This window comes from Urocitellus parryii, chromosome 15 (assembly GCF_045843805.1).
Source record: "Urocitellus parryii isolate mUroPar1 chromosome 15, mUroPar1.hap1, whole genome shotgun sequence".
NCBI lineage: Eukaryota > Metazoa > Chordata > Mammalia > Rodentia > Sciuridae > Urocitellus > Urocitellus parryii.
Genome location: NC_135545.1, coordinates 10,019,652 through 10,040,134, shown reverse-complemented (window position 1 = coordinate 10,040,134; position 20,483 = coordinate 10,019,652). Strand labels below are relative to the sequence as shown.

Below are 20,483 nucleotides of genomic sequence, written 5' to 3'. Positions count from 1 at the left end.
GCCACCTTCTGTTGCCAGGATAGCTCAGAGGAGGAAATGGGCTGGGCAGGGCAGGGCAGGGCAGGCCTGGCCCCCAGTGCTTGCTGAGCAAGGAAGTTCAGGATGTGAAGCTCAACCCAGGCTCTCTATATCTTCATTTATTGCACTTGAACCCTGCTTTTTTCACTGGTCCTTCTGTGCGCCCTCAGACACACACTGGCATACCGCCCCTCCTGGAGGCTACTGCCCACTACCCACTCTGGCTCCCAGAGACGCTTGGGGGATGTGGCCACTGAGGCCTCTTGGGCCCCGATCTTCCCCACAGGCCCTCATCAGGGCTGAGGGAGGAGCTGCTGCCTTCTGCGGCCCCTGGAGTGAATCATTCATGGTCCACGGGGGCTAGATCCCCCTGGAGTCTGGAGGGCAGTCAGGCCACCAGCCTTGGCTTGCCCCCGTGGGCTCTTTCCCGGGGTTGGTGGGCTTCACTGGCGTTCCCTGAATTCCGGCCTGCTGGAGACGACCCCGAGGCGCTGTTGGCTCCGTTGATGGCGTGGGGGGCATCCCCAGCAGGGGACTTGGGCGGGGTGGGCGGCTTGAGTGCTCTGACGGCCCGGATGAGGCCCATTCGGCGGCGGATGGAGTGGTCCAGGTTGACGGTGCAGCGCAGCAGGCACTGCGCCTCGGCCACCGTGAAGGGGAAGTCGGCGCCCAGGAAGCGCTGAAAGAGCTCCGGGTCGCCGTCCAGGTCGAGCACGTTCTGCAACGCCTTGGTCATGGTATGCAGCTCACTGCTGTTGTCGCAAAACACGTCCCAGAGGCGCGCGCGACCCTCGGGCGCTCCCCCGACCTGCTGCCGGTCCTCCAGGCACTGCAGCACCCAGCTGAGGCGGCAGGGCCACTGGTTGGCGAGCACCACCCACGCCACTGCCTGGCGCGGCGTGGGGCCCCCGCAGTTCGCCTGCTGCTGCTGCTGCTGCAGCAGCCGCACGGTGATGGGCACGGTGTTGACGATGCGCCGCATGGACACCACGTTGTCGGGCACGTATTCGTACAGACAGTCGTGCTCGTCGTGCAGGCAGAAGAGCGCCTCCTGGATGCGGCGCGCCGCCTCGGCGTCGATGCGGCCCTGCTCGCGCTCGGCGCCCGCCTGCGTCTCCACGGCCAGAAGCTGCACGCCCTCGCTGCCTTCGCCGGCGGGCGGCCGCAGCTTGCGCGTGATCTCGCGGAAGAGCAGGTCGTCGCGGCTCTGCACCGCATCGTGCAGGAACTGCAGCTTGGTGCGGCGGCCCATGATGGGCACCGAGAAGGGCAGCGTGACTGTGCGGTTGAGGAAGAGGTAGCCGTTGTCGGCCGTGCCCTTCATGTTGCCCGCGCTCTCGAGGCACGCGGCCAGGATGCTGGGGTCCACGACCAGGATAAAGATGAAGGGCGCGTGGCTATCAGACAGCAGCGTGTTGATGGCGTTGAGCACGCCCACCACGCGCTCGGGGTAGCACGTGTCCAGCCCGGTGACCTCGAGCACGACGCGCAGCCGGCGCCGCTGGTAGATCTCCAGGAAGCACAGGAAGTCGGTGAGCAGCTCCACCTCCTTCTTCACCTCGCACATGAAGCCCAGCTGGCTGCCGAACTTCTCCCGCGACACCAGCCGCTCGATCTTCTTGCGTTGGCTCACGAACATGTGCTTGCCCACCGAGTACACGGCCATGAGCAGCCCCGAGCCCGACAGTGTGGTGGCCGCGCCGCCGAACACCTTGAGCACGCTGCCGCTCGCACTGCCGTGGCCCAGCGCGTGGCCGCCCAGGGACAGGTAGAGCAGGCCCACGCCCAGGCAGAGCGCCGCCAGCAGCGCCAGCAGCGCCAGGAACACGCGGCGCCGGCAGTGCCACTCGCGGTGGCAGCAGCCCGACGTCGTGGCCGGCTTGTTGCCCAGCACCGAGTACACGCTGAAGGGCAGCGCGCCGTAGCGGTGGCGGATGCCCTCGCACAGCGTGGTCACCAGGCCGGCCCACAGCTTGTCCGAGCCGGCGTACTGCCAGGCGCTGAAGCGGATGAAGAGAAACTGCACGTTCTTGCGCCGCAGGTGCAGCTCGGTGATGATGGGCTGCAGGAACACCAGGTACCACAGCAGCCGCGGGAAGCCCCAGCCGCGCACCGGCCGCGGCCGCCACTGCACTCGCTGCAGCTCCTCGGCCTCGCGCTGCGCCGCCTCCTGCTGCATCAGCACTGCGGAGCGGGACGCCAGTAAGTGGCAGATTGGCGACGGGGGCGGGGCAGGCTGGGGAGGGGGCTGCACCGGGGACGCGGGGACCGGGGGGCGGGACTTGGACTGAAGAACAGAGTCACGGAGAGGCCTGGACCTGGCTTGCACCAAAGGCGGCCAAGGGCAGAAGCAAAGCCTTCAGGAGAGTGGATGGGAGGAAGTGAGGAGAGCCAGGACCCGGCAAGAGGTGGGCGGCCCTTCTGGGGGTCCTGAAAAGGCTCTAAAAGGGCTGCCCAGGGACAGAAGGAACGACTGACTGACGCCCTGGGGAAGAGAATGGGAAGCAGTGGGGACAGTCTCCTTTCACTGTCCTGTTCCTCCTCCAAGGGGCCTCAGCCCTGGCTCCTCCAGGGAGCTCCTGACCCCAGGCTGGGTTAGGGTCATCTCTGTCCCCTGCTGGACTCTGAGGGCAAGGCCCTGATTATCTTGGTCACCACTGTGTCCCTTGGGCACAAGATGGTGCTGGGAAACCTTCCACTGTGCCTTCAATGAACATCCGTCTGCTGGGTGTCCTAGGAGTGAGCACCAGGGCACAGGGACAGCAGGGCTGGCAGGAAGCTGCCACTTCAGTGAGGAGCTGGGTTTTCTCTCTAGGGTGCTGGGGAGCAAGGGAGGCTCCAGGGCAGGGGGGCCAGTTTGTATTTTAGGAGTGGATTTGTTGGGCAGGAGGGGAAGCCAGGGAGGACAGTAGGCAGGGACCAGGGCAGAGGCTATGGGCATGGGAGCGATCACTGCTGAGTTATGGGTGGCCACCCGGGGCAGGCTGATCTCACAGGTGAGTGGACCTTGGGGCAGCCTCGAACTAGGCAGAGGCCAGAGGCTTGGCTTCCTAACTCCCGCCCCACCCCCGGCCCAGTCCTCACTGGTGATTTTGTCCAGCATCATGTGCAGCCGGCAGCCAAAGGGGGCGTAGAAACCCACAGTCACAGGGACGGGCACATGGCAGAGAGTCTTGGCCAGGCAGCTGCAGTAGACGTCATCCTCTGTCAGGATGTCTGGGGGTCAGGTGGGGAAACTGAGTCAATGAGGCTGGCCCAGCACCACCCTCCCACCTCCCAGCTGTCCTTTGAAGCCTCACCCTTGGCCCTCCCTGCATGAGCAGCCCCTCCCTGATTCCCCAAGTGATCCAAGTCAGCTGCTACAATGGAGGTCTCTGGGGTCACCGGAGCCTCCACCTCCAGTGACAGATGTGCTGTTTGGAGGATCTGACCCTGGACCCAACAGGCTGAGGCTGAGAAGCTGGACTCTCTCAGCCCCAGACCAGAGGCTTGTGGGAGTCTGGCTGTCCTAAGCTTCCGTTATCAGGTTTGCTGGACCCAGCTCATGGCTGCCCTCGGAGGATTCCATGGATCTGTCACAGGACATGAGGTCCTCGGAGGCTAAGACACGGCTTTCCAGCCTCCAAAGTCCCTGATGCAGGTTGGCTTCTGCCCACTGTTAGCCTGGCACCAGGGTGGGTGGGTCCAGGGGACTACAGGTTCCTCTCCGCTTCCTGCCTACCCTTTACCCGGACCTCTCCCCTCTCCAGGACCCTATGCCCACAAGTCACCTAATCCCACCTGATCAGGCTTAGGAAAGAGGTGCCTGAGCAGGGTTCTGGTCCTGGCTCCTCGTTCTCAGCAGGACCGTAGAAGTGGGGCCCCTGAGAGGAGGAGTGCCAGGGAGTGTGGGAGCCAAAGGGTCTGGCCAGGTCCTTGGTCCCTGCTAGGTTTTTGGCCAATGCCACTGTCTGGAATGGTCATTTAGCACGCAGAATCCTGGCCACCAAGCACCACCACAACCCTGTCCAACCCCTCAAGCCTTACTTCTTGGACCTAGAATTGGAGCACCAACATGGGGCTCCTGTGGGCAGTGTCCCACCCACTTCCTGAGCCACCTGGTGGGCTGCAGGAGATGGGCCTCGCCTAGTGGCAGAGCCAGGAGGGCAGCAGGAAGCCTCAGAACAAGGTTGGCTGAGGTGGCGGTGGCCAGGGCACACCTGGTCCAGTTCTCCCTAATCAATGGGTGACCTCACCTCACTCAGCCTCTATTTTCCTGTGTGTGAAATGGGCATCCTGGCCCCAAGGCTCCAGTGACAAGGTTGGGCCCAAACGAGACCTGAGTTCTTGTTCATCTTCTATTGAACCAGAGTGACTGTGTCCCCACCTCTGCTGCCAGGCCACCAGCACACCAGCACCTCCCGCCCACTCTTGCAGCCCCGAGGCACCTGCCACCCTCCCATGCAGCCCATTGTCCTGATGGGTCCTGAGTCAGCTCCTATCCCTCCAAAGCTGCCTGTGGCTCCTGCCTCACTGGGGAAAGCCAGAGTGAAGCACTGGTCTCCTTCTGTCCCTGGAACAGGTACCCCAGGGCCTGGGCCTTGGTCGACCCTGCTGCACCAGTTCTGCTCAGATGCCTCCTAATGAGGCCCAGCCTCGGTGGCCTGTGTCCTCTGCAGACCCATCGCCCCTCCTCTCCCTGCTTCGTTTCTCTTTCATGTGGTGTCACCAGTGACAGGCTTTTTTTTTTTTTTTCCTGTGCCTCCCTCCTCCTCCAGTAGAACAGGCTCCATGAAGACACCCCTCGCCCGCTCCCTGCGCTCCATACCTGGCCGGGACCAGCTGGGTCCCGCCCCCCTCACTCCCCACCTCCTGCTGCAGCTCCACATGACCCCCTCCAGAGCTGGCCAACAAGCTGCCCATGTCACTGTTACCCCCTGCCCCATGTCCCCCGTGGCCTCCTGGGCCAGCGGAGAGGGTGCCAGGCAGAGAAAGCAGAGCCAGGGGTCAGCAGAGGGAGAGGGAGAGAGACCTTGCTGCCCACCAGGACCGACACCGCGCACCCGACAGGCCAGGCAGAGGCAGCCACCTGCGGCCCGGGGCAGAGATGATGCCCCTTCTGCCAGGGCCAGAATGTGGGGGGAGGACAGTCAGAGCTAGCCAGGGAGCAGGAGGCCCAGGCAAGAAGGGAGGCAGGGACGGGAGGGGCCGGAGGCCTGGCTGAGCACCGGAGCCGTAGGTGAAGGAGCCGCAGGCGGCGGGCGCCGGTAGGGGCCGGGTCTCGGTGGGCTCGCTGGGCTCCAGGAGGGTGCGGGCTGCGGAGGGCAGGGCTGGGCCGCTGCTGGCCGAGGCGCGGGCTGCGGAGGGCGCTGCGGCGGGCGCAGGGGGCGGCTGCGGGGCGCCGGCTGGTCTCAAGGGGGCAGCGGCGGTTGGAGGCAGCCCCTTCTGCGCCCCGTGAACAGGGCAAAGGCGCTGGCGCAGGGGGCCGGGAGGCGGGGGCTGGGGCTGCCGCTGCTGCAGGAGGCGGGGCTGGGGGCCCTGGCGCCGGCCACTGCCACCCCCTCGGTGGATGTAGTAAGCCTGCTGCCAGTGTGACCGGGGGCACGGCCGACCGGGCCCATGGGCTTGAGGGGCCGCTGGGTCCTGGCACCACTGCTGACAGCATCCTAGAAGGAAGGAAGTGGGGTGGTGCGCCCGACTCCCTGACCCTGGGTGACTCCCTGACCCAGGTGCCGGCTGGGAGGGGGTCGGTCTTGAGGGGGAGCGCCAGGGGCCCCAGACCAGAGACCTCGAGGAGGGGGTGTGGGGGGCCAGCTAGGAGGCTGGGGCATGGGGGTCAGGGCTGGCGGGGTGACACCCCGGATTCCTGCTGCCATAAATCCTGGGCCTTAAGGAGTCCTCGAGGCAGGGCTCATTGGGAGTGCTGGGGGGACCCCACTGGGGGTGGCCTGGTGGTGGCCACTGAGAGGGGCTAGACCAGGGCCAGGAAAGGGGGCTGGGCGGTGTTCCAGGCTCAGGCAGTGCTGGCCAGGGAGGCTGAAGCAGCTCTGATGGGAGGTAACCGTCCCCTCCCACCCTGGCAGGAGCACCTGCCGTCACCACTGGATGCTGAGTCCCCACCATGCAGAACAATAGATTGGGGCTCCCCCTCCCCACGTCTCCCCACAGCTAGCCCCCAGATTGGCTCTGTCCCTTGGAGCCTGGAGATATAAGGAGGGTCTCCCCTGCTCCTAGCGTAGGTTCCCACCCTTGGCCCCCTCACCCCTGCCGTACCCCCCAGGCCCCACGAAACTGAAGCCTCTACAGACCCAGGCTCAAGGTCAAGCCTGTAGTCCCAGCTCCTGGGGAGGCTGAGGCAGGAGGATCGCTTGAGCCCAGGAGCTGGAGAGCAGCCTGGGCACCACAGCGCACCCCATCGTCTCCAACACACAGCAAAGAGCCTCTCCCGGGTGCCGGCGGCGCTCCCCCTGGGGCCTGAGTTCTCTTTCCGCTTGACCATCCACTCAGGGCCAGTCCCCCCATGCCCCCACCTGAATCCTTACCTTTTTGGTGACCCACCTCTGGATCCAAGAAGTAGCGCTCACTGGGGCTCTGGCCACTCTTGGTGGAGTGGACCTTGTAGTGTTTGCTCATGGCAGGCCGAGACATTGGGGGCCTGCTCCTGGGCAGAAGGGACACCACAGGCTCAGTGCCCAGCACCCTGAGTGGTGGAGAGCTGAGGTTGCCATCCCAGCCCTGCCCCGGGACGGCTGCGTGTGATGGCCAGGTGAGAGGCTGGTCCTGTTCCCGGTCCCTGGGCCGTGGGCAGGGGCAGCACTCCTCGGGGCATGAGGGATGGGCACGGCCACCAGGCCGCCTGGGTTGATGGGGTGCCGAGCAGAGGCGGGCTGGGGCAGCAGGGTTGCCCACAGAGGGAACAAAGGCTGGGGCTGGGGAGGCTGATGCGGCTTGAGTTGGGGGGTGGCCAAGGCTCTAAGGGCAGCAGATTCCACAGCTGGGTACAGTGGGGGTTGAATGAGGGGATGGGAAATACGGGGGGCTAAATAGCGCTGATCCAGTTTGGGGAGACTAGGCAGAGCCGGCCAGGAGGGATGTGTGGCTTTAAGGCATGAAGCGCCCGGCAGAGCAGGAGGGATGCCGCATGGGGGGCTGTGGCAGGGGAAGCCAGGGACCCAGGGAGCAGAGGCAGTGAGGGTCAGCAGCCAGGTGTGTGGCCCTGCCCACCACCTCCTTTGGTCTGGGGTCCCCAAACATACCTGGAGGTGGCCTTGTGGCCCCAGCTCCCAGCCCGTGGCCTGAGCTGCCGGGCCAGCCCCACGACTGTCGCGCAGGCCCAAGTGGAGCCCTGAGCTGCCCACCCGCCAGACCGGTTTGCCTGCCTGTCCCCGCCCCTCCTGGCAGCCACCCGTCCTGGTACTCTCTAGGACTGGGAGCCCCATCACTCCCACACTGTCCCCCAGGAGGATGGAGATGGACACCACAGCCCTCACACGGCCAAGCCACAGGGTCTCCCCAGCCCCGGGGCGTGCCTGCTGGGGCAGAAGCTGGGTCAGGGGTTGTCCTGGGAGAAGGCACGATCCAATTTAGTTGCCAACTCCTCCTTGGCCCAGCTGTGTGACCTTGGGCAAGTGACTTCACTCCTCTGAGCCTTGTCTTCCTCATTACTGAGTGGGCCCAGCTGGCGCCTGTCTCGAGAAGAATCAGGTAGGAGTCCACCTGGTTCAGGGCTGGGCCCTTAGCAAAGGCCCTAGCGCCACGTGTGGGGCACTGGCTGACCCACTTCTCAGCTGCTCCGTACACACCTGCCTTGACAGCCCCACATGCAGGGCATCCTGGGGCTGGGCACACTCCGCTTGTTTCTCCTCACCAGCGCCCGGGGCCTGCTGTGATGCCCACTTCACAGATGAGAAAACTGAGGCCCAAGATGGGCAGCCCCTTGCCCCAGGCCACACGGCAGCATGGCAGGTGGCCTGTGCACCCAGGCTCCCAAGGCTTTGCTGGGCAAGAGTGACAGGAGACTGTGGGGCCCTAGGTCCTCCAGGGACATCTCCCTGAGGTGGCTGGTGCCCAGGGTGATCAGTCACTTCCCTCAGAAGTGGCTGGGGTGGTCTGGTGGGAGGGAGCCCACCGGGCCCTAAAGGGCGCTCCCTCTGGGGTCCTGACTGGGTGACCAGGGGCAGGCCTCCCTCCTGCCGCCTGCTGCTCTCTCCTCTGGCCCTTCGGCCCATTTGGGGAAGGCTTCCTGCCCTGTCTCCCACTCCCCAGGGCTCTGCCCTCCCCTGAAGCCCCTGGATGGCATGTGATGGGCACCTTTACAGGTTAACCTCAGGCCTCGGCAAGGGCAGGGTGGCAGGGTTGGGGGTGAGCCGGGCCGGGTGGGGCCAAAGGGGCCTCTGACCACTCTAGAGATGGAGGCGGCTTTTTAGCAAAGGACTCTTCCTGGTCACAGTGCCGTCCAGCCCCAGCCTGCATCCCTGAGGCCCAGGTGCTCACAGGAGGCGGCTGGTGGTGGAGCCCAGGTCCAGGTGTGTGACACCCCAGATGTGACAAGTGCAAATGGGCACACTCCCTAGGCAGTGCAGAGCAGCCGGGCTGCCATCTCTGGGAGGATCCACGTCAGCCAGGCCAGTGAAGTGCACCCAGGCACTGGGTAGGGACGGGTGAGAGTGCCCGGCTTCCCCTCGCCCGTGCTCTGGACGCCCCCAGCCCTGTTCCGGGAGAGACGGCGTAGTGTGCCCCGTTGGGCAGAGGACAGCCCGCATTGCTAGGGAGGCAGCAGGCCCGGGGGCGTGCAGGGAGGGCAGCAAGTCCAGGGGCTCAGCCCTTAGTACAGGCAGACGCGGGCAGAGGGGAGGGTCCCAGAGGTGGAGGAGCTGTCTGCGGCCCAGTGGGACCTGTGACACTGCAGCACTGCTGCCCCCACACCTTCCACTGAACCAAATGCCACATACAGAATTTTATTAACACCTGAGTGACGTCGCGCATGTCCCGCCACCAGTCCTGACCAGTAGAACACCTTGCCTCCAGCGCCCTGAGCTCCCGTTGAGCACGGGACACTCAGAACTGGGGTCCCGGCACTGACCCCAAGACCCCCCCAGGGCAGCCACCCAAGGTCCTGGGCCGAGGTGCCCGCTGTCTCCAGAGTGGGTGAAGGCCAGGGGTGCTCTGCGGCTGGGCAGGGGTGACCGGGTCCTCAAGGTTTCTGGATCACCACCTGGAACTTACCTGGAAGGCAAAGGCCACCTTAGCCGGAGGCTGTGATCTGGGGGAGGCAGAGGGCAGCCAACAGCCCTGACACTCCCGTGCCCTGTGAGGCAGCCTGGGTGGCCCGGGTGGGGCCTTAGTTCACCAGCGAGCAGGTCACAGGGCACGGTGCTCCCGTCCTCCTGGCCCACATCCCAGGGCTGTGTGGGTGACAGGGCAGGGAGGCCTGGCACAGGCCTCTATGGCATGTCCAGCTTCAGCCCTGCCCACCTGGGCCCCATTTCCCCATGAGTGACCTCCAAAACTGGAAGATGGGGAATAACTGGAGGCGGGATGGCGAGGCAGCCTGGCAGCAGCTGCAGGGAAAAGGCTTCAGCTCCTGCTGAGGGGCTCCATCCCAGCAGAACCCGGGCGTCAGGAGACACCTGTTGTGTGGGCTGCAACCGATGCCCATCTCTAAGCCACCCTCCTGCCCCCGTGAGCAGACCAACAAGGAGGACACCTGTCATGTCCCTGGGTTCCGTGTTTGGGAAGAAATGCTCAAGATTACCAAGGGCTTCTCCCTGGGGCTGGGACTTCCCGAGGAGGCAGAGGCCTGGGCCCTCCCAGCACCAGGGCATGGAGGGGCCTGAACAGGTGACTTAGGCTGAGCCCCAAATCCCACATCTGTCAGCGGGGGCCGGGGCCTGTCCTGGCCTCCCCAGTACCCACCGAACAAAGGATGAGGAGAACCCCCCCAACAAGACTCACAGGCGGGCAGGGCTGCCACGGAGGCGGTGACCAGGCTCTGGAAGCCCAGGGTATGGAGGGCGCCACACAGAAGGCCGCAGGTGAAGGCCAGGAACTGGGGCAGGGGACACAGACCATTGTGGGAGGAGGGGAGGCCAGCACCCAGGTCCTGGGCCTGGGATACTCCCTAGGCCTGGGAAAGGGCTGCTAGGAGCAAGGGCGGGTAGACAGGTAAATGAAGGTGACAGTCCCAGCCCCCCATACCTTGGGGGCTTCCTCCAGATACTGCAGGCCTGAGGCCATCGGGACGAGGAGGGGGAAGCTGTTGTCCTGCAAGACATAGGTCCCCTGGGAGCAGAAGAGAAGCTCATGGGCCCAGCCTGTCCACTGGCATTATGTGGAGAGGGAGGCAGGGCCCAGGACGGCTCTGTGGCCGGGAACCCCTCCTGCAGAGCTGTGGGGGGCCAAGGTCTGCCCAGCCTCCAGCCGCATGGCTTCCTGGGAAAGGAACTCCTGCCTCCCAGGTGGCTGGGGGAGCTGGAGACCCTGCCCACCGAAGCTGCTGGGGCTGAGCCTGCACGGGTGTTCAGTGGGAAGGGAGCAGCTGGAGAAGAGCAGTGTGGTGCCAGGCCACCTGCTGCCAACCAGCAGGGCTGCATCCTGGGGGCTGGCGAAGTTCTGGAAATAGCCCTGATGCCCCACCGCAGCCCGGGCCTCCTCAGAGGACCACACAGACCCAGAGAAGAGGTGGCTGCCAGTGGTTCCTCCTGCCTCCGGGCCTTGGGCAGCCCCCACAGGCCCCTCTAGCCTTTCTACCAGGACTCCCCCTCCCAGGCTCCAGCCTCTGCCTTCAGCCAGGCCAGCTGTGCTGGAGGCGCCAGGGAACAGGGCACACACCCACCTGGTGATTGGTGCGAAGGCCATCCATCTGCTTTTGGAACACGGCCACCCACAGGTCTTTGCACAGGAACTTGAGGACATCCAGCTCCTCCCTGAAGGCCGGAGTGTCTCGGGGCAGCCTGGAGGGCAGGGCAGGGCAGGGGAGGACAGGGCAGGGCAGGCTGGGGCCCAAGCTGATGCTAGCAGCAGGTGAGGAAGAGGGATGAAGCAAGGAGCAACTGACCTTGCCCTGGGGCGAGGCTGCCAGAGGACCCAACCTGGGTCCTGCACACCCTCCCGGCCAGGGTAGGGGGGCAGGAAGGCGGGCTCTCACCTCTCACCCAGAGCCTGGCCCACGCGGAACCCCATGCTCTCCAGGACAGACGGGCATGTCTTCTGTCCCTAGAAGGCCAGAGAAGAAAGGTTCAGGGGGCGCTTGGTCACCTCCCAGCAGGAGCCAGCCAGGAGTGGCCACTGCAAGCAGACCCCAAGAGCAGGGCCCCTGTCAGCCCAGGAGGAGGAAGAGGCGGAGGGGGGACTTCCTGCCAGCCTGCCCAGGGTACCGGAGGCCCTGGGGGCCACCTGGCTGGCCAGCCTTGCCCTCTGCCCAAGGCAGCCTGCCGCCCCCAGGAGTCCACGTCTTCCCCAGGCAGGGACGACAACTCCTCGCAGATGGCACCCTCCACACACCTGGAGCTCCAAGGGGGCCTTACAAGACGCGTGAGGAGGACCCCCAGGGGACTTTCCCAAGGGCCCATGTGGCCAAAGCCCTGGGCTGGGCCATCAGAAGGGAGACTGTGAGAGTCACTTAAGACCATCAGGCCTGAAGGAGCCAGCCAAGGTCCCTGGGAGGACATGTGGGGCTCCAGGAGGCAGAGGTGGCCAGGTGAGGACTGAGATGAGAGCGAAAGGAGTGGGGGGCAGCAGGACAGAATGGCTGGGGCTCGTTTTAATTTTTTCCTGAGATGGGATTTTGTGTGTGTGTGTGTGTTGCTGGGGATTGAACCCAGGGCCTTGTGCATTCATGGAGAGCACTCCAGCCCCCTGAGATGGGATCTTGTTGCACTGCCAGGCTGGCCTTGAACCCCTGGGCAGTCCCCCCTCAGCCTCTCAGGCAGCTGGGATTACAAGCGTGCACTGCCACGCCCAGCCCCTCATTCGAGTTTAATAAGCCCATAAGGCCGGTTGTACTTCATACCTGCAAACGGGCTCCAAAGGGTTAAGACCTGTCCCAGGCCCACTCAGCCACAGGGCTACCAAACCAAGCAGACGGGCTTCCAGCAAGCCCAGATGGGCAGGCAGGATGCCACCCACAGCTGTGCTGCGTCAGGGAGATGGTGAGGCGAGGCCCACCGGGTGGGGAGCACTGGGAATGGGGCCTGAGCAAGGATTATCAGCACAGTGACACGTGGGTCCCTCTTACACTGCCTGTGGCTTCAGCACCCAGGTTTAGATCTGCCCTACACTTACCAGACGTGGGAGCTGGGGCGATGGCCGAGTTCGTGAGCCTCGGTTTCCCCATGTAAGAGGAGGATAAGGCTAATGGCGTCACCTCCTGGGAGCCCCACGAGAAAAGGGATCAGTAAATGCCAGTCAGGTGCTTCAAGGAGGCTAAGTCAACCTCACCAACACCCTGTCCACAGCCTGCCAAGCGAGGTGACAGCACCCTGGCTGGAGAAGAGCCACAAGAAGGAAGGGGCGCTCTCTCTTGGGGTCACCTATGCCAGCACCTAGCAAGGTCTGGCTGTCACTCCCCCGTGGTCTCCCATCCCTTCCACCCCGACAGGGCGGATCTCTGTCCCTGCTCACGAGGACTTCCCAGCATGGCAGGAAAACTGAGCTCTCCCCGTGGATCCCTCCATTTCTTGGGTGTCCTCAAGAAGCTGCGACTGGCCAGTGCGCAGGGCAGAGCACAGCCAGCTCCACCAGGAGGGGCAGGGGCAGGCCAAGGGGGCAGCCATTCCCCATGGGCACCTGCAGCCAGCCCAGGGTTAAGGCCACAGGTGCTGCCTGACTGCCACATGCAGGGGTGGCAGACTCAGCCCCTGCCCTGCGGGCCTGGCATCTGGCAGGGAGCACACGAGAGCTGGGAATGCAACAAATAACCCTTAGAAAGACTGTGCTGGGTGACCTCCACCGGGCAGGGGGGACCCCCTGAGGACACCCGACCGGTCTGTACTGTCTACAGCAGGAGGAGTGGGTGGCAGCCAGGACCGCAGCCCCATAAGGTAAGAAGGGCCTGATGGGGCCAGAGAGCCTCCGAGGTCCCCAGCCAGGCCAGGAGGGAAGCCAGAGGGTTGCTGGCAAGTCCAAGTTCTCCTTCCGTGAACTTCAGTTTGTCTGGGTTGGAAATCCTGGCTCCACCACTTACAAGGTGTGAACTGGGGCAGGTTACCTGCTGGCCTGTGCCTCAGTTTCCCCACATGTACAAAAGGACTCATGGAGGTGCCTACTTGCACATGGTGTCACAGATGTTGTCACTGCTGGTCCCACTGTGCCTGGACCAAGACAGGGGCCAATTAAATATCTGCTGACCTGAAAAGACTGGCAGGTAGGGGTATGCAGAAGAAGGGCAAGCATGAGGGGAACAGGAAGTGAAGTCAAGGGGCAGAAAGGGCAGAGGAGGGGACAGGCAGCTAACTGCCTCTGTCACAGCCTGCCTTCCCCGTCTGTCCTCTCACAGAAGGGACAAGGTGGGGACTCTCCCATTCACACAAACGGGCCAGAGCCCGGCCCAGAGTTGGTGCACTTTCTGTTCCTCTCAAACCACTGATGGGAAGGAGGTAATGCCAGGCAGGGGACACAGGCGAAGTCGGGGTAGTACGAGGGCATCCTCAAGCAGCAGGGGAGTTGCTGTGGAGACAGTCCCCTCCAGAGAGGAGCTCTGGAGGCAGCTGTCAAGTTCTCCTTTGGCCCCTGACTGTCCCTGTGTGGCCTCCAGAAGGCCCTTCCCCTCACAAGTCCCAGTCCTGCCTCTGTTCTTCCCTGTCTGCACCTTAAGGCCCCCAAGAGTCCTAAGGCTGCTGTCCAGGCCACTCCCACCAGTTCCATGGGAGGCTCTGGAAAGACCCCAGACTCAAAACCCCAAGGGCCTAGGCAGGGAACCGGGCCCAGGAGTCCCGGGCAAGGTCAAGTGCCCTGATAACCGGGGGTGAGTCAAGCTGAGTACAGCAGTGTTTCCCACACTTGTCTGACCACAGAACCCATTCTCGCACAGGCGAGAGTTATGGCTTGGTGCAAGCTTGAGGAGAGGGAGCCTGGCTCCTTGCCCAGCTCCACCCTGGAGAGCAAGAAACTCCCTCCCCTCAGCTCAGGTGCTTCACCTACAGAGGGAGGGTCAGGTGGAGCACGGGAGGCGGGTGATGAGGAGCTAGTGCAACCAGGTCTGTGATGCCCAGGGCGGCATGTGCGACACTCCTGCGGCAAGAGCCATGATGGGTTACAATGCTCAAAGGATCCAGGCCCGCTACCCCCTCCACAGCACTGGTCTGCATTCACTTCTATGATAATCCATACTGAGGACCCACTATGTGATCCACACAGACCCATCCCAGCTCATGTGGGGCACACAGTCTGGCACAGAAGCACAATTCAGATACAACCTTTCTGAGTGTGATGAAGCCAACCAGAGAGTGAGGAGGGGGCCCAGAATGTGTGAAGGAGACAAAAACTCACCTGGAGGCTCAGGGAAGGCTTCCCTGAGGAGGAGCATTTGAAGGAAGATCTGACAGATTAATAGGTGTTAACTGAGAAGTAAGCAAAAGGGGAGTAGGGCAGTCCCACAGGGGCAGAGAGGAGGGAGCCTGGGCCAGGGCAAGGGAGTGGACAGACAGAAGGGAAACACAACCAGGGCCTGGTAGAGGGCTGGAGGCAGGGAGAAATGGCAGGGGTCAGGGCCCTGGATCTCTGGTTTGAAAGCCAGGAAGTGTGGGGTGCTGAGAGGCTGTTAACCCCCTGACCAACTCACCAGCTGCCGTGCGCTGCCAGGCTTTATCTTACAGCAGTTATGCAACCTACCACAGGCTTCACTCATCTCTTTCCATTTCAACAGACACTCCAGGAGCACAAGGATTTTTGTGTGGTTCACTAAGGAATCCCCAGAGCCTACAGAAAGGCATGGTACCTTGGAGGTCTTAGTAAAAAGTCTGACAAATGAATGAATAAACTCAGAAGAAACTACCCTGATAATAACCAGCAACACTCTCCCTGGGACTCCTAATGTGCAAAAGGAAACCTGAGCCAATAAAAATGTCTTGCATAGCCATGCATGGTGCCCACACCTGTAGTCCCAGCTACTCAGGAGGCTGAGGCAAGTGGCAGGTTCTAGGCCAACTGGGCAATTTTAGGGAGAATCTGAGACCCTAGGTTCCATCCTCAATACTACAATAAATACATTCTTGCATGTGGTGATGACCATGATCACAAAACAATAGTGAAAAAGAGTGACCACCACCCCAATTATTAAGCACCTACACTCCGTGAAGCTCCATTTTTTCTCAATTACTGATTTCTTCTTCTTCTTCTTTTTTTTTTTTTTGGTGGTGCTGCAAATAAAACCTCAGTACAGTGCAAGCAAGGCAAGCCATATCCTCAGCCTTCCCCAACAGATTTACAGCAAAAGCTCTCATGTTTCATAGACTATGTGCTAGACATCATATTGAATGCTTTAAAGTTTTGCCAGGCGCAGTGGTGCACACCTGTAATCCCGCAGCTCAGGAGGCTGAGGCAGGGGGATCAAAAGTTCAAAGCCAGTCTCTTAATGAGACCCTATCTCAAAAATAAAATTAAAAAAAATTAAAAAGCCGGGGGTGTAGCTCAGTGGTAAGGCACCCCTGGGTTCAATCCCCAGTACCAAAAAAAAAAAAAAAAAAAAAAAAGGTTTTAATTCATTTAGTCTTCACAAGGACTAACTTCCAAAATGTCAAACGTGCTTCCTCTTTGGAGCTTCGCTCCTCCTTTCCTTCCTGGACTGATCTTACCAACCCACCCCCCCCACCCCCACCCCGCTAATTCCCCAGATTTGGTGCCTCCTCCCTTCCCTTCTTCAGGCTAGCCCCCATCATCCACCACGCACCTCTCTTCCTTCCTGGACTCTCCTGAAGTTTTCTTTATAGTACTTCTCAACAGCTAATGGCACGTTTTATTATTTGATTCCTCTACTAAAACCTAAGTTTCATGAAGATTGGCATTTTGATTTAGTGCTTGTGGAGTGAATAAATGTCCCTCCTACTCTGTGACTTAGATATTGCTGGAGGCTCATCGTGCAAAGGAAGAAACTGAGGAACAAAAAGATTAAGTCACTGGACTGCATGCCTGGGGAGGGGTGGAGGCGAGTCCTCACCCTCGGTACACGCCCAATAACAATTATTATAATTGCTAACCGCTTACTCTATGCCAGACCTTTAACTAAGTGCTTTACCCTGAGTCATCTGGTTCACTTCTACCAATAACCCGCGAGGGAGGCACCGTCGCGACCCCCCACAACCCAAAGCCTGCCCCGAAGCAGGGGCGGGGCCAGAGGTTCGAACTCGGCGGCAGACACCGAAGGCACGCGCCCTCCGTGCGCCCCGAGGCCTGCACACCGTCTTCCCGTCGCGGTCGGCGTCTCCTCCCCCAAGACCCCGCGCTCACCCCCGAGCCTGGGTCGGGGTCGGGAGTCCAGAGCTCCGCCACCATCTCGGTGTGCAGAAATTCAAACAACACTGCATCCGCCATGCGTCAGCCTCGCGCGCCCAACTACCACCAGCAACTCCAGCTCTTATTGGCCGGACTGGGCAAGCCTCGCCTCCCTCGTTCCGATAGATCCCGCCCACCGCATTCCCATTGGTGCTTTAGGCTGGCCCCGCCTTCCCGCGGCGGGCTCACGCGAGGAGCGCGTGAGCGGCGAGACGTGGGGCGGCGTGGCTTTGCCTCTCATTGGCCACACGTGATACCATCTTCCGCCTTTATTTGGACTCCTGCCCTTGTTCCATTGGCCGAATGCCGGATTGCACGTGACATTTTTGTTTTTTAAAAAAGCCCTATTTGTCCGCTCTAGGCTTTCCTCGAAGCACAACACGGAAGAGCCTGTGCGACCGCTCCCTATTGGTCGTGCCTTCGTTCACGTGACTCTGCTGCGCACACGCCCTCAAAGATGGTGCTGGGAACTGGTTTCCTGGTTGGTAGAGAACGACCCCTCGTGACTTGGCCGTCAAATGCCCGCCCAACCCACTCTCTTATTGGTCGGGACTTTAGCCCTCTGTGACGCCGCACTTCCGCCCGATAGGGGATCCAGCGGGCTCGGAGCTCCGGTGACCTGGTATGGCTTTGGGCGATTGTGCTGACCCTTCACCCCCTCCTCGGGTTAGTGTACCGATCCCAGTCCTCTGGACTGCCCCCATTTTTTGACTGTCACTGGTTCCTCAGCGACTCATGAGCCCGCGTGCCTTCGGGTCTGAGGCCTGAAGGATTGGAGGCGAATTCCGGAAGAACTGTTTAGAACTCTAGGAACCGGCCCTAGAGCCTTAATCGAGCTCGGCCTCAGTTTCCCACCTGTACACTGAAGAGGTTGGGGTCCGTTGCCCCCGTCACCTTCCAGGTAACGGAAGAGGAAACTGAGGCCGCGACAAAGGAAGCATTTGTCCCTAAATCATTAGGAGAACCAGCAGAGGGACTAGGATTCCAGGTATGCCCTTTTCACGCAGGGGTGCCTCTCACGCGGTGTCTTCGCTTCTCTTTCCTAGCGCCGCGCCATGGCATCCCAGGGTCGTCGGCGGAGGCCAGGGACCGTGGTTCCTGGGGAGGCGGCTGAGACGGACTCGGAGCTCTCTGCGTCCTCGTCGGAGGAGGAGTTGTACCTGGGCCCCTCCGGCCCGTCGCGCGGCCGACCCACGGGGCTGAAGGTAGCCGGGGAGGCTGCAGAGACCGACTCGGACCCGGAGCCGGAGCCTACTGCCGCGCCGAGGGACCTGCCTCCGCTTGTGGTGCAGCGGGACTCGGCAGGGGAGGCCTGGGCCGCCGAGGAAGCCCCGGCCCCCGCCCCCGCGCGCTCGCTGCTACAGCAGCGGCTGGCCGAGAGCCAAGCGCGGCTGGACCACGATGTGGCCGCTGCTGTGAGCGGCGTGTACCGCCGTGCGGGCAGGGATGTGGCCGCCTTGGCTGGGAGACTGGCAGCCGCTCAGGCGACGGGGTTGGCGGCAGCCCACAGCGTGCGTCTGGCGCGCGGAGACCTCTGCGCCCTAGCTGAGCGTTTGGACATCGTGGCTAGCTGCTGTCTGCTGCCGGACATCCGCGGTGTGCCGGGAAGCGAGCCCGAGCAAGACCCGGGACCTCGGGCCTGAGACTCGACTTCCCCACCTGACTGCCTCTTGGGGGTAGGCTTGGCAGCTTTTGTGACATGGCTGTGTCCCAGTACCCTTTGTCTTCCTTTCCGCATCCTAGTGTTACCTAGGGCTAAACCTACCCTCGCTGGATAACGCCCTGGTTTTGCCTCATGGCCCTGACCCTGGCCTCTGGTAAATAGCTGCTCTGTGGTGGTCTATTTCCACCCTGTCTCCTGGCTCCTCCTCCTCGGGCTTGGCTCCACCCCTTCAGCCCGATCTCCAGAGTCCAGCAAGAGTCCAGCCGTACCCTTAGGATAGGTTTTGTTTCCTGTTGTTTTTCCTGTTCTGCTTACATTACTTACCTGGTCCTGGAGTTCATGTACTGACTAGTTTCCTTCCTCAGGCCCAAAATGATGCCCCCTCCTGACCCAAAGGGATCCTCCTGTACCAGATCCCCTGGCACGTGGCATCTCCTCCAGACCCAGGTACTCTAGGCCCAGGTGGTGCCCCCTCCTAACTGTCTAGACCTGAAGTGACACCCTTCAGGCACTTGGGCCCAGTTCAGCCCACTGTGGTGCTTTTGGTGCAGTAGGGTCCCACTTTTCGCAGGTGTGCTCTCTGTTGGTCCCTGGGTGCTGAAAGGCTGTGGATTTCTGGCCCAGCTCCTGGGCTGGGGTAGCAGCCTCTGTGTGCACAGTCTGTTTCCTCTTTCAGGCCTGCCTTTGTCCTCAGCACAGTCACATTTACACCCTTCCCCGCAGCGGTACTCCAAGATCTGAGCCCCAGGATGGAAAGGTGAGGAAGAGCTCTCTGTGGTGGACTCATTAAAATCCAAAACATTTCCCAACTTGCTCAGTTTCTCTTCCCCACCCCCCCAGTACGGGCTGGGTGAGTTGGTGATTTCTCTGAGTTGAGGCCCCCTCTCTAGCCTATTGAAGGTGAAACTGTAATTGGATTTTTCCCTGATTTTGCATTTATTTGTATTTAATTAATTCAACATACACTTTGGGGTTCCTGTGCTGGGGGTTGCAACAAGCAGTCCCTGACAATATGGGAGACTTACAATATTCTATAAATAACTGGAGGAACCATAATTTATTGTTCAGTTTTTTTTTTTTTTTTTTTTTCCCTGGCATGCTTAGAGCTCTAAAGAAAGAGCAGTGTGGTAAAGGTTTGCTGGCCTCTGCGCAACCTGGTCTGGGGAGGAGTGGTCATTTAGCTTCTCAGAGGAAGTGACCTTGATGTCTGAGCTGAGCCCTGGAGGTGTCCATAAGTGACCTGGGAGTAGAATGGAGAGGAATGCAGACAGCATGTGCAGAGCCCTGAGTCAAAAGGGGTGTGTTAACTTTCCTACACTGACAAAATCCCCAAGACCATCAACCTGAGATAAGGATAGGTTTGTTTTGATTAGAGATTCAGAGATTCCAGTCCAAGGCTGCTAGGCCTATTGCCTTGGGCCTGTTGCAAGGTACATCACATGGGGGAGCGCCTGGGGAAGGGAACTGCTGAATTCAGCTCACCACCACACCCTGCCAGTGGGAGATCCTTGAACCCAAAGGCTTCCATGGGGCTTTAAAGAGCCTAGCTATCTGGATATGGTGGTGCACACCTATAACCCCAGCTACTTGGGAGGCTGAGGCAGGAGGATCACAAGTTTGAGGCCAACCTGGAAAACTTGGTAAGACCCTATTTCAAAAGAATAAAAAGGACTGGGGATGGCTCAGTGGTAGAGCACCCAAGGGTTCCACCCCCAATATTAAAAAAAAAAAAAAAATCTGATCTATAGCACCTACTGAGGTATTAGAGGGAAGAGAGGGGGTGTAGAGGTGAATGCAGCACCAGCAAGAGCCAGGAAGGTAGGCTTCTAAGCCAGGCAGGAATTATTGCTCTTCACTTAGCAACCAGTAAGCAGAGAAGGACAGAATCAACCAGCATCCTCAGCCAAGCTCAGAAGAGAAGGGGCAGTCGATTTCCTGAGCTAGAAGTGCAGAGGTAGCTCAGCTCACACTTATCCTGACAGCATTTGTCAATACTGAGACCCAGGCTCTTGGATTACCATAGCTTCCGGGCTTGCTGTTTGAAGAAAGAAAGGAAGGATTTACCCTTTCAGAATGGTCCAGAAAACTGCATTTATAAAGCATCTCTGGCTCAAACTAGGGAGTCAACACTCAGCTCAGACTGTGTAGCAGCAAAAGGACAGTTGGGTTTCAGCTCAGCCGGAACCTGCAGGAGGATAGGATGGTGAATGAGCAGGGCTGTGAGCTATGTCCTTGGATTTATCCTTGGAGAGATGGCCAAAGACTGAATCAGGAATAACACAAGATGCTGAGAAATTCCTGGGGAGACAGAGGGACTCTCCCATACAGTATTCTA

The 20,483-nt window shown here is 60.9% G+C and overlaps 3 protein-coding genes across 8 annotated transcripts; 1 reads left to right on the top strand and 2 right to left on the bottom strand.

Moving 5' to 3' along the window:
- Nucleotides 1–406: 406 nt before the first annotated feature.
- Nkpd1 (NTPase KAP family P-loop domain containing 1) lies at nt 407–6,630 on the bottom strand. Of its 2 annotated transcripts, XM_026403882.2 has the most exons (4): nt 6,540–6,630; nt 5,226–5,663; nt 3,103–3,234; nt 407–2,202 (listed from the first exon to the last, which is right to left on the bottom strand). In XM_026403882.2, exons 1-4 carry the CDS (start codon nt 6,628–6,630, stop codon nt 407–409), a joined length of 2,457 nt encoding a protein of 818 aa, XP_026259667.1. The 2 variants fall into 2 exon arrangements, with proteins under 2 accessions (XP_026259667.1, XP_077649512.1); XM_077793386.1 differs by lacking the exon at nt 5,226–5,663.
- Nucleotides 6,631–8,945: 2,315 nt separating this feature from the next.
- Nucleotides 8,946–16,554, bottom strand: Trappc6a (trafficking protein particle complex subunit 6A). Of its 2 annotated transcripts, none has more exons than XM_026403823.2 (6): nt 16,441–16,554; nt 11,144–11,211; nt 10,832–10,949; nt 10,195–10,278; nt 9,952–10,045; nt 8,946–9,222 (listed from the first exon to the last, which is right to left on the bottom strand). In XM_026403823.2, exons 1-6 carry the CDS (start codon nt 16,522–16,524, stop codon nt 9,191–9,193), a joined length of 480 nt encoding a protein of 159 aa, XP_026259608.1. In that variant the 5' UTR covers nt 16,525–16,554; the 3' UTR covers nt 8,946–9,190. The 2 variants fall into 2 exon arrangements, with proteins under 2 accessions (XP_026259608.1, XP_077649291.1); XM_077793165.1 differs by lacking the exon at nt 16,441–16,554 and adding an exon at nt 14,777–15,081.
- A 465-nt stretch (nt 16,555–17,019) lies between these two features.
- Bloc1s3 (biogenesis of lysosomal organelles complex 1 subunit 3) lies at nt 17,020–19,185 on the top strand. 4 transcript variants are annotated; one of them, XR_003302128.2, is made up of 3 exons: nt 17,073–17,151; nt 17,532–18,595; nt 18,825–19,185. XR_003302128.2 is itself a non-coding variant. In XM_026403815.2 (3 exons), exons 1-2 carry the CDS (start codon nt 17,110–17,112, stop codon nt 18,126–18,128), a joined length of 639 nt encoding a protein of 212 aa, XP_026259600.1. In that variant the 5' UTR covers nt 17,073–17,109; the 3' UTR covers nt 18,129–18,161; nt 18,514–19,185. The 4 variants fall into 4 exon arrangements, 3 of the variants coding, with proteins under 3 accessions (XP_026259602.1, XP_026259600.1, XP_026259599.1); XM_026403815.2 differs by having other exon boundaries at nt 17,532–18,161; nt 18,514–19,185; XM_026403817.2 differs by having other exon boundaries at nt 17,020–17,107; nt 17,532–19,185.
- The last annotated feature ends 1,298 nt before the right edge of the window (nt 19,186–20,483 follow it).

Bases quoted from the DNA above. Each gene is read 5' to 3' on its own strand.
- Nkpd1 (XM_026403882.2), bottom strand. From the start codon at position 6,630: ATGAGCAAACACTACAAGGTCCACTCCACCAAGAGTGGCCAGAGCCCC. The intron at 5,664-6,539 runs GTAAGGATTCAG...CCTTCCTTCTAG, and splicing joins AGAGGTGGGTCACCAAAAAG to GATGCTGTCAGCAGTGGTGC. The intron at 3,235-5,225 runs GTGCTCAGCCAG...CCTGACCCCCAG, and splicing joins CTCCTTCACCTACGGCTCCG to ACATCCTGACAGAGGATGAC.
- Trappc6a (XM_026403823.2), bottom strand. From the start codon at position 16,524: ATGGCGGATGCAGTGTTGTTTGAATTTCTGCACACCGAGATGGTGGCG. The intron at 11,212-16,440 runs GTGAGCGCGGGG...CTGGCCTTCTAG, and splicing joins ACCCCGACCCAGGCTCGGGG to GGACAGAAGACATGCCCGTC. The intron at 9,223-9,951 runs GTGAGTCTTGTT...TTTGCCTTCCAG, and splicing joins CGTGGCAGCCCTGCCCGCCT to GTAAGTTCCAGGTGGTGATC.
- Bloc1s3 (XM_026403815.2), top strand. From the start codon at position 17,110: ATGGCTTTGGGCGATTGTGCTGACCCTTCACCCCCTCCTCGG. The intron at 17,152-17,531 runs GTTAGTGTACCG...TCTCTTTCCTAG, and splicing joins ACCCTTCACCCCCTCCTCGG to CGCCGCGCCATGGCATCCCA.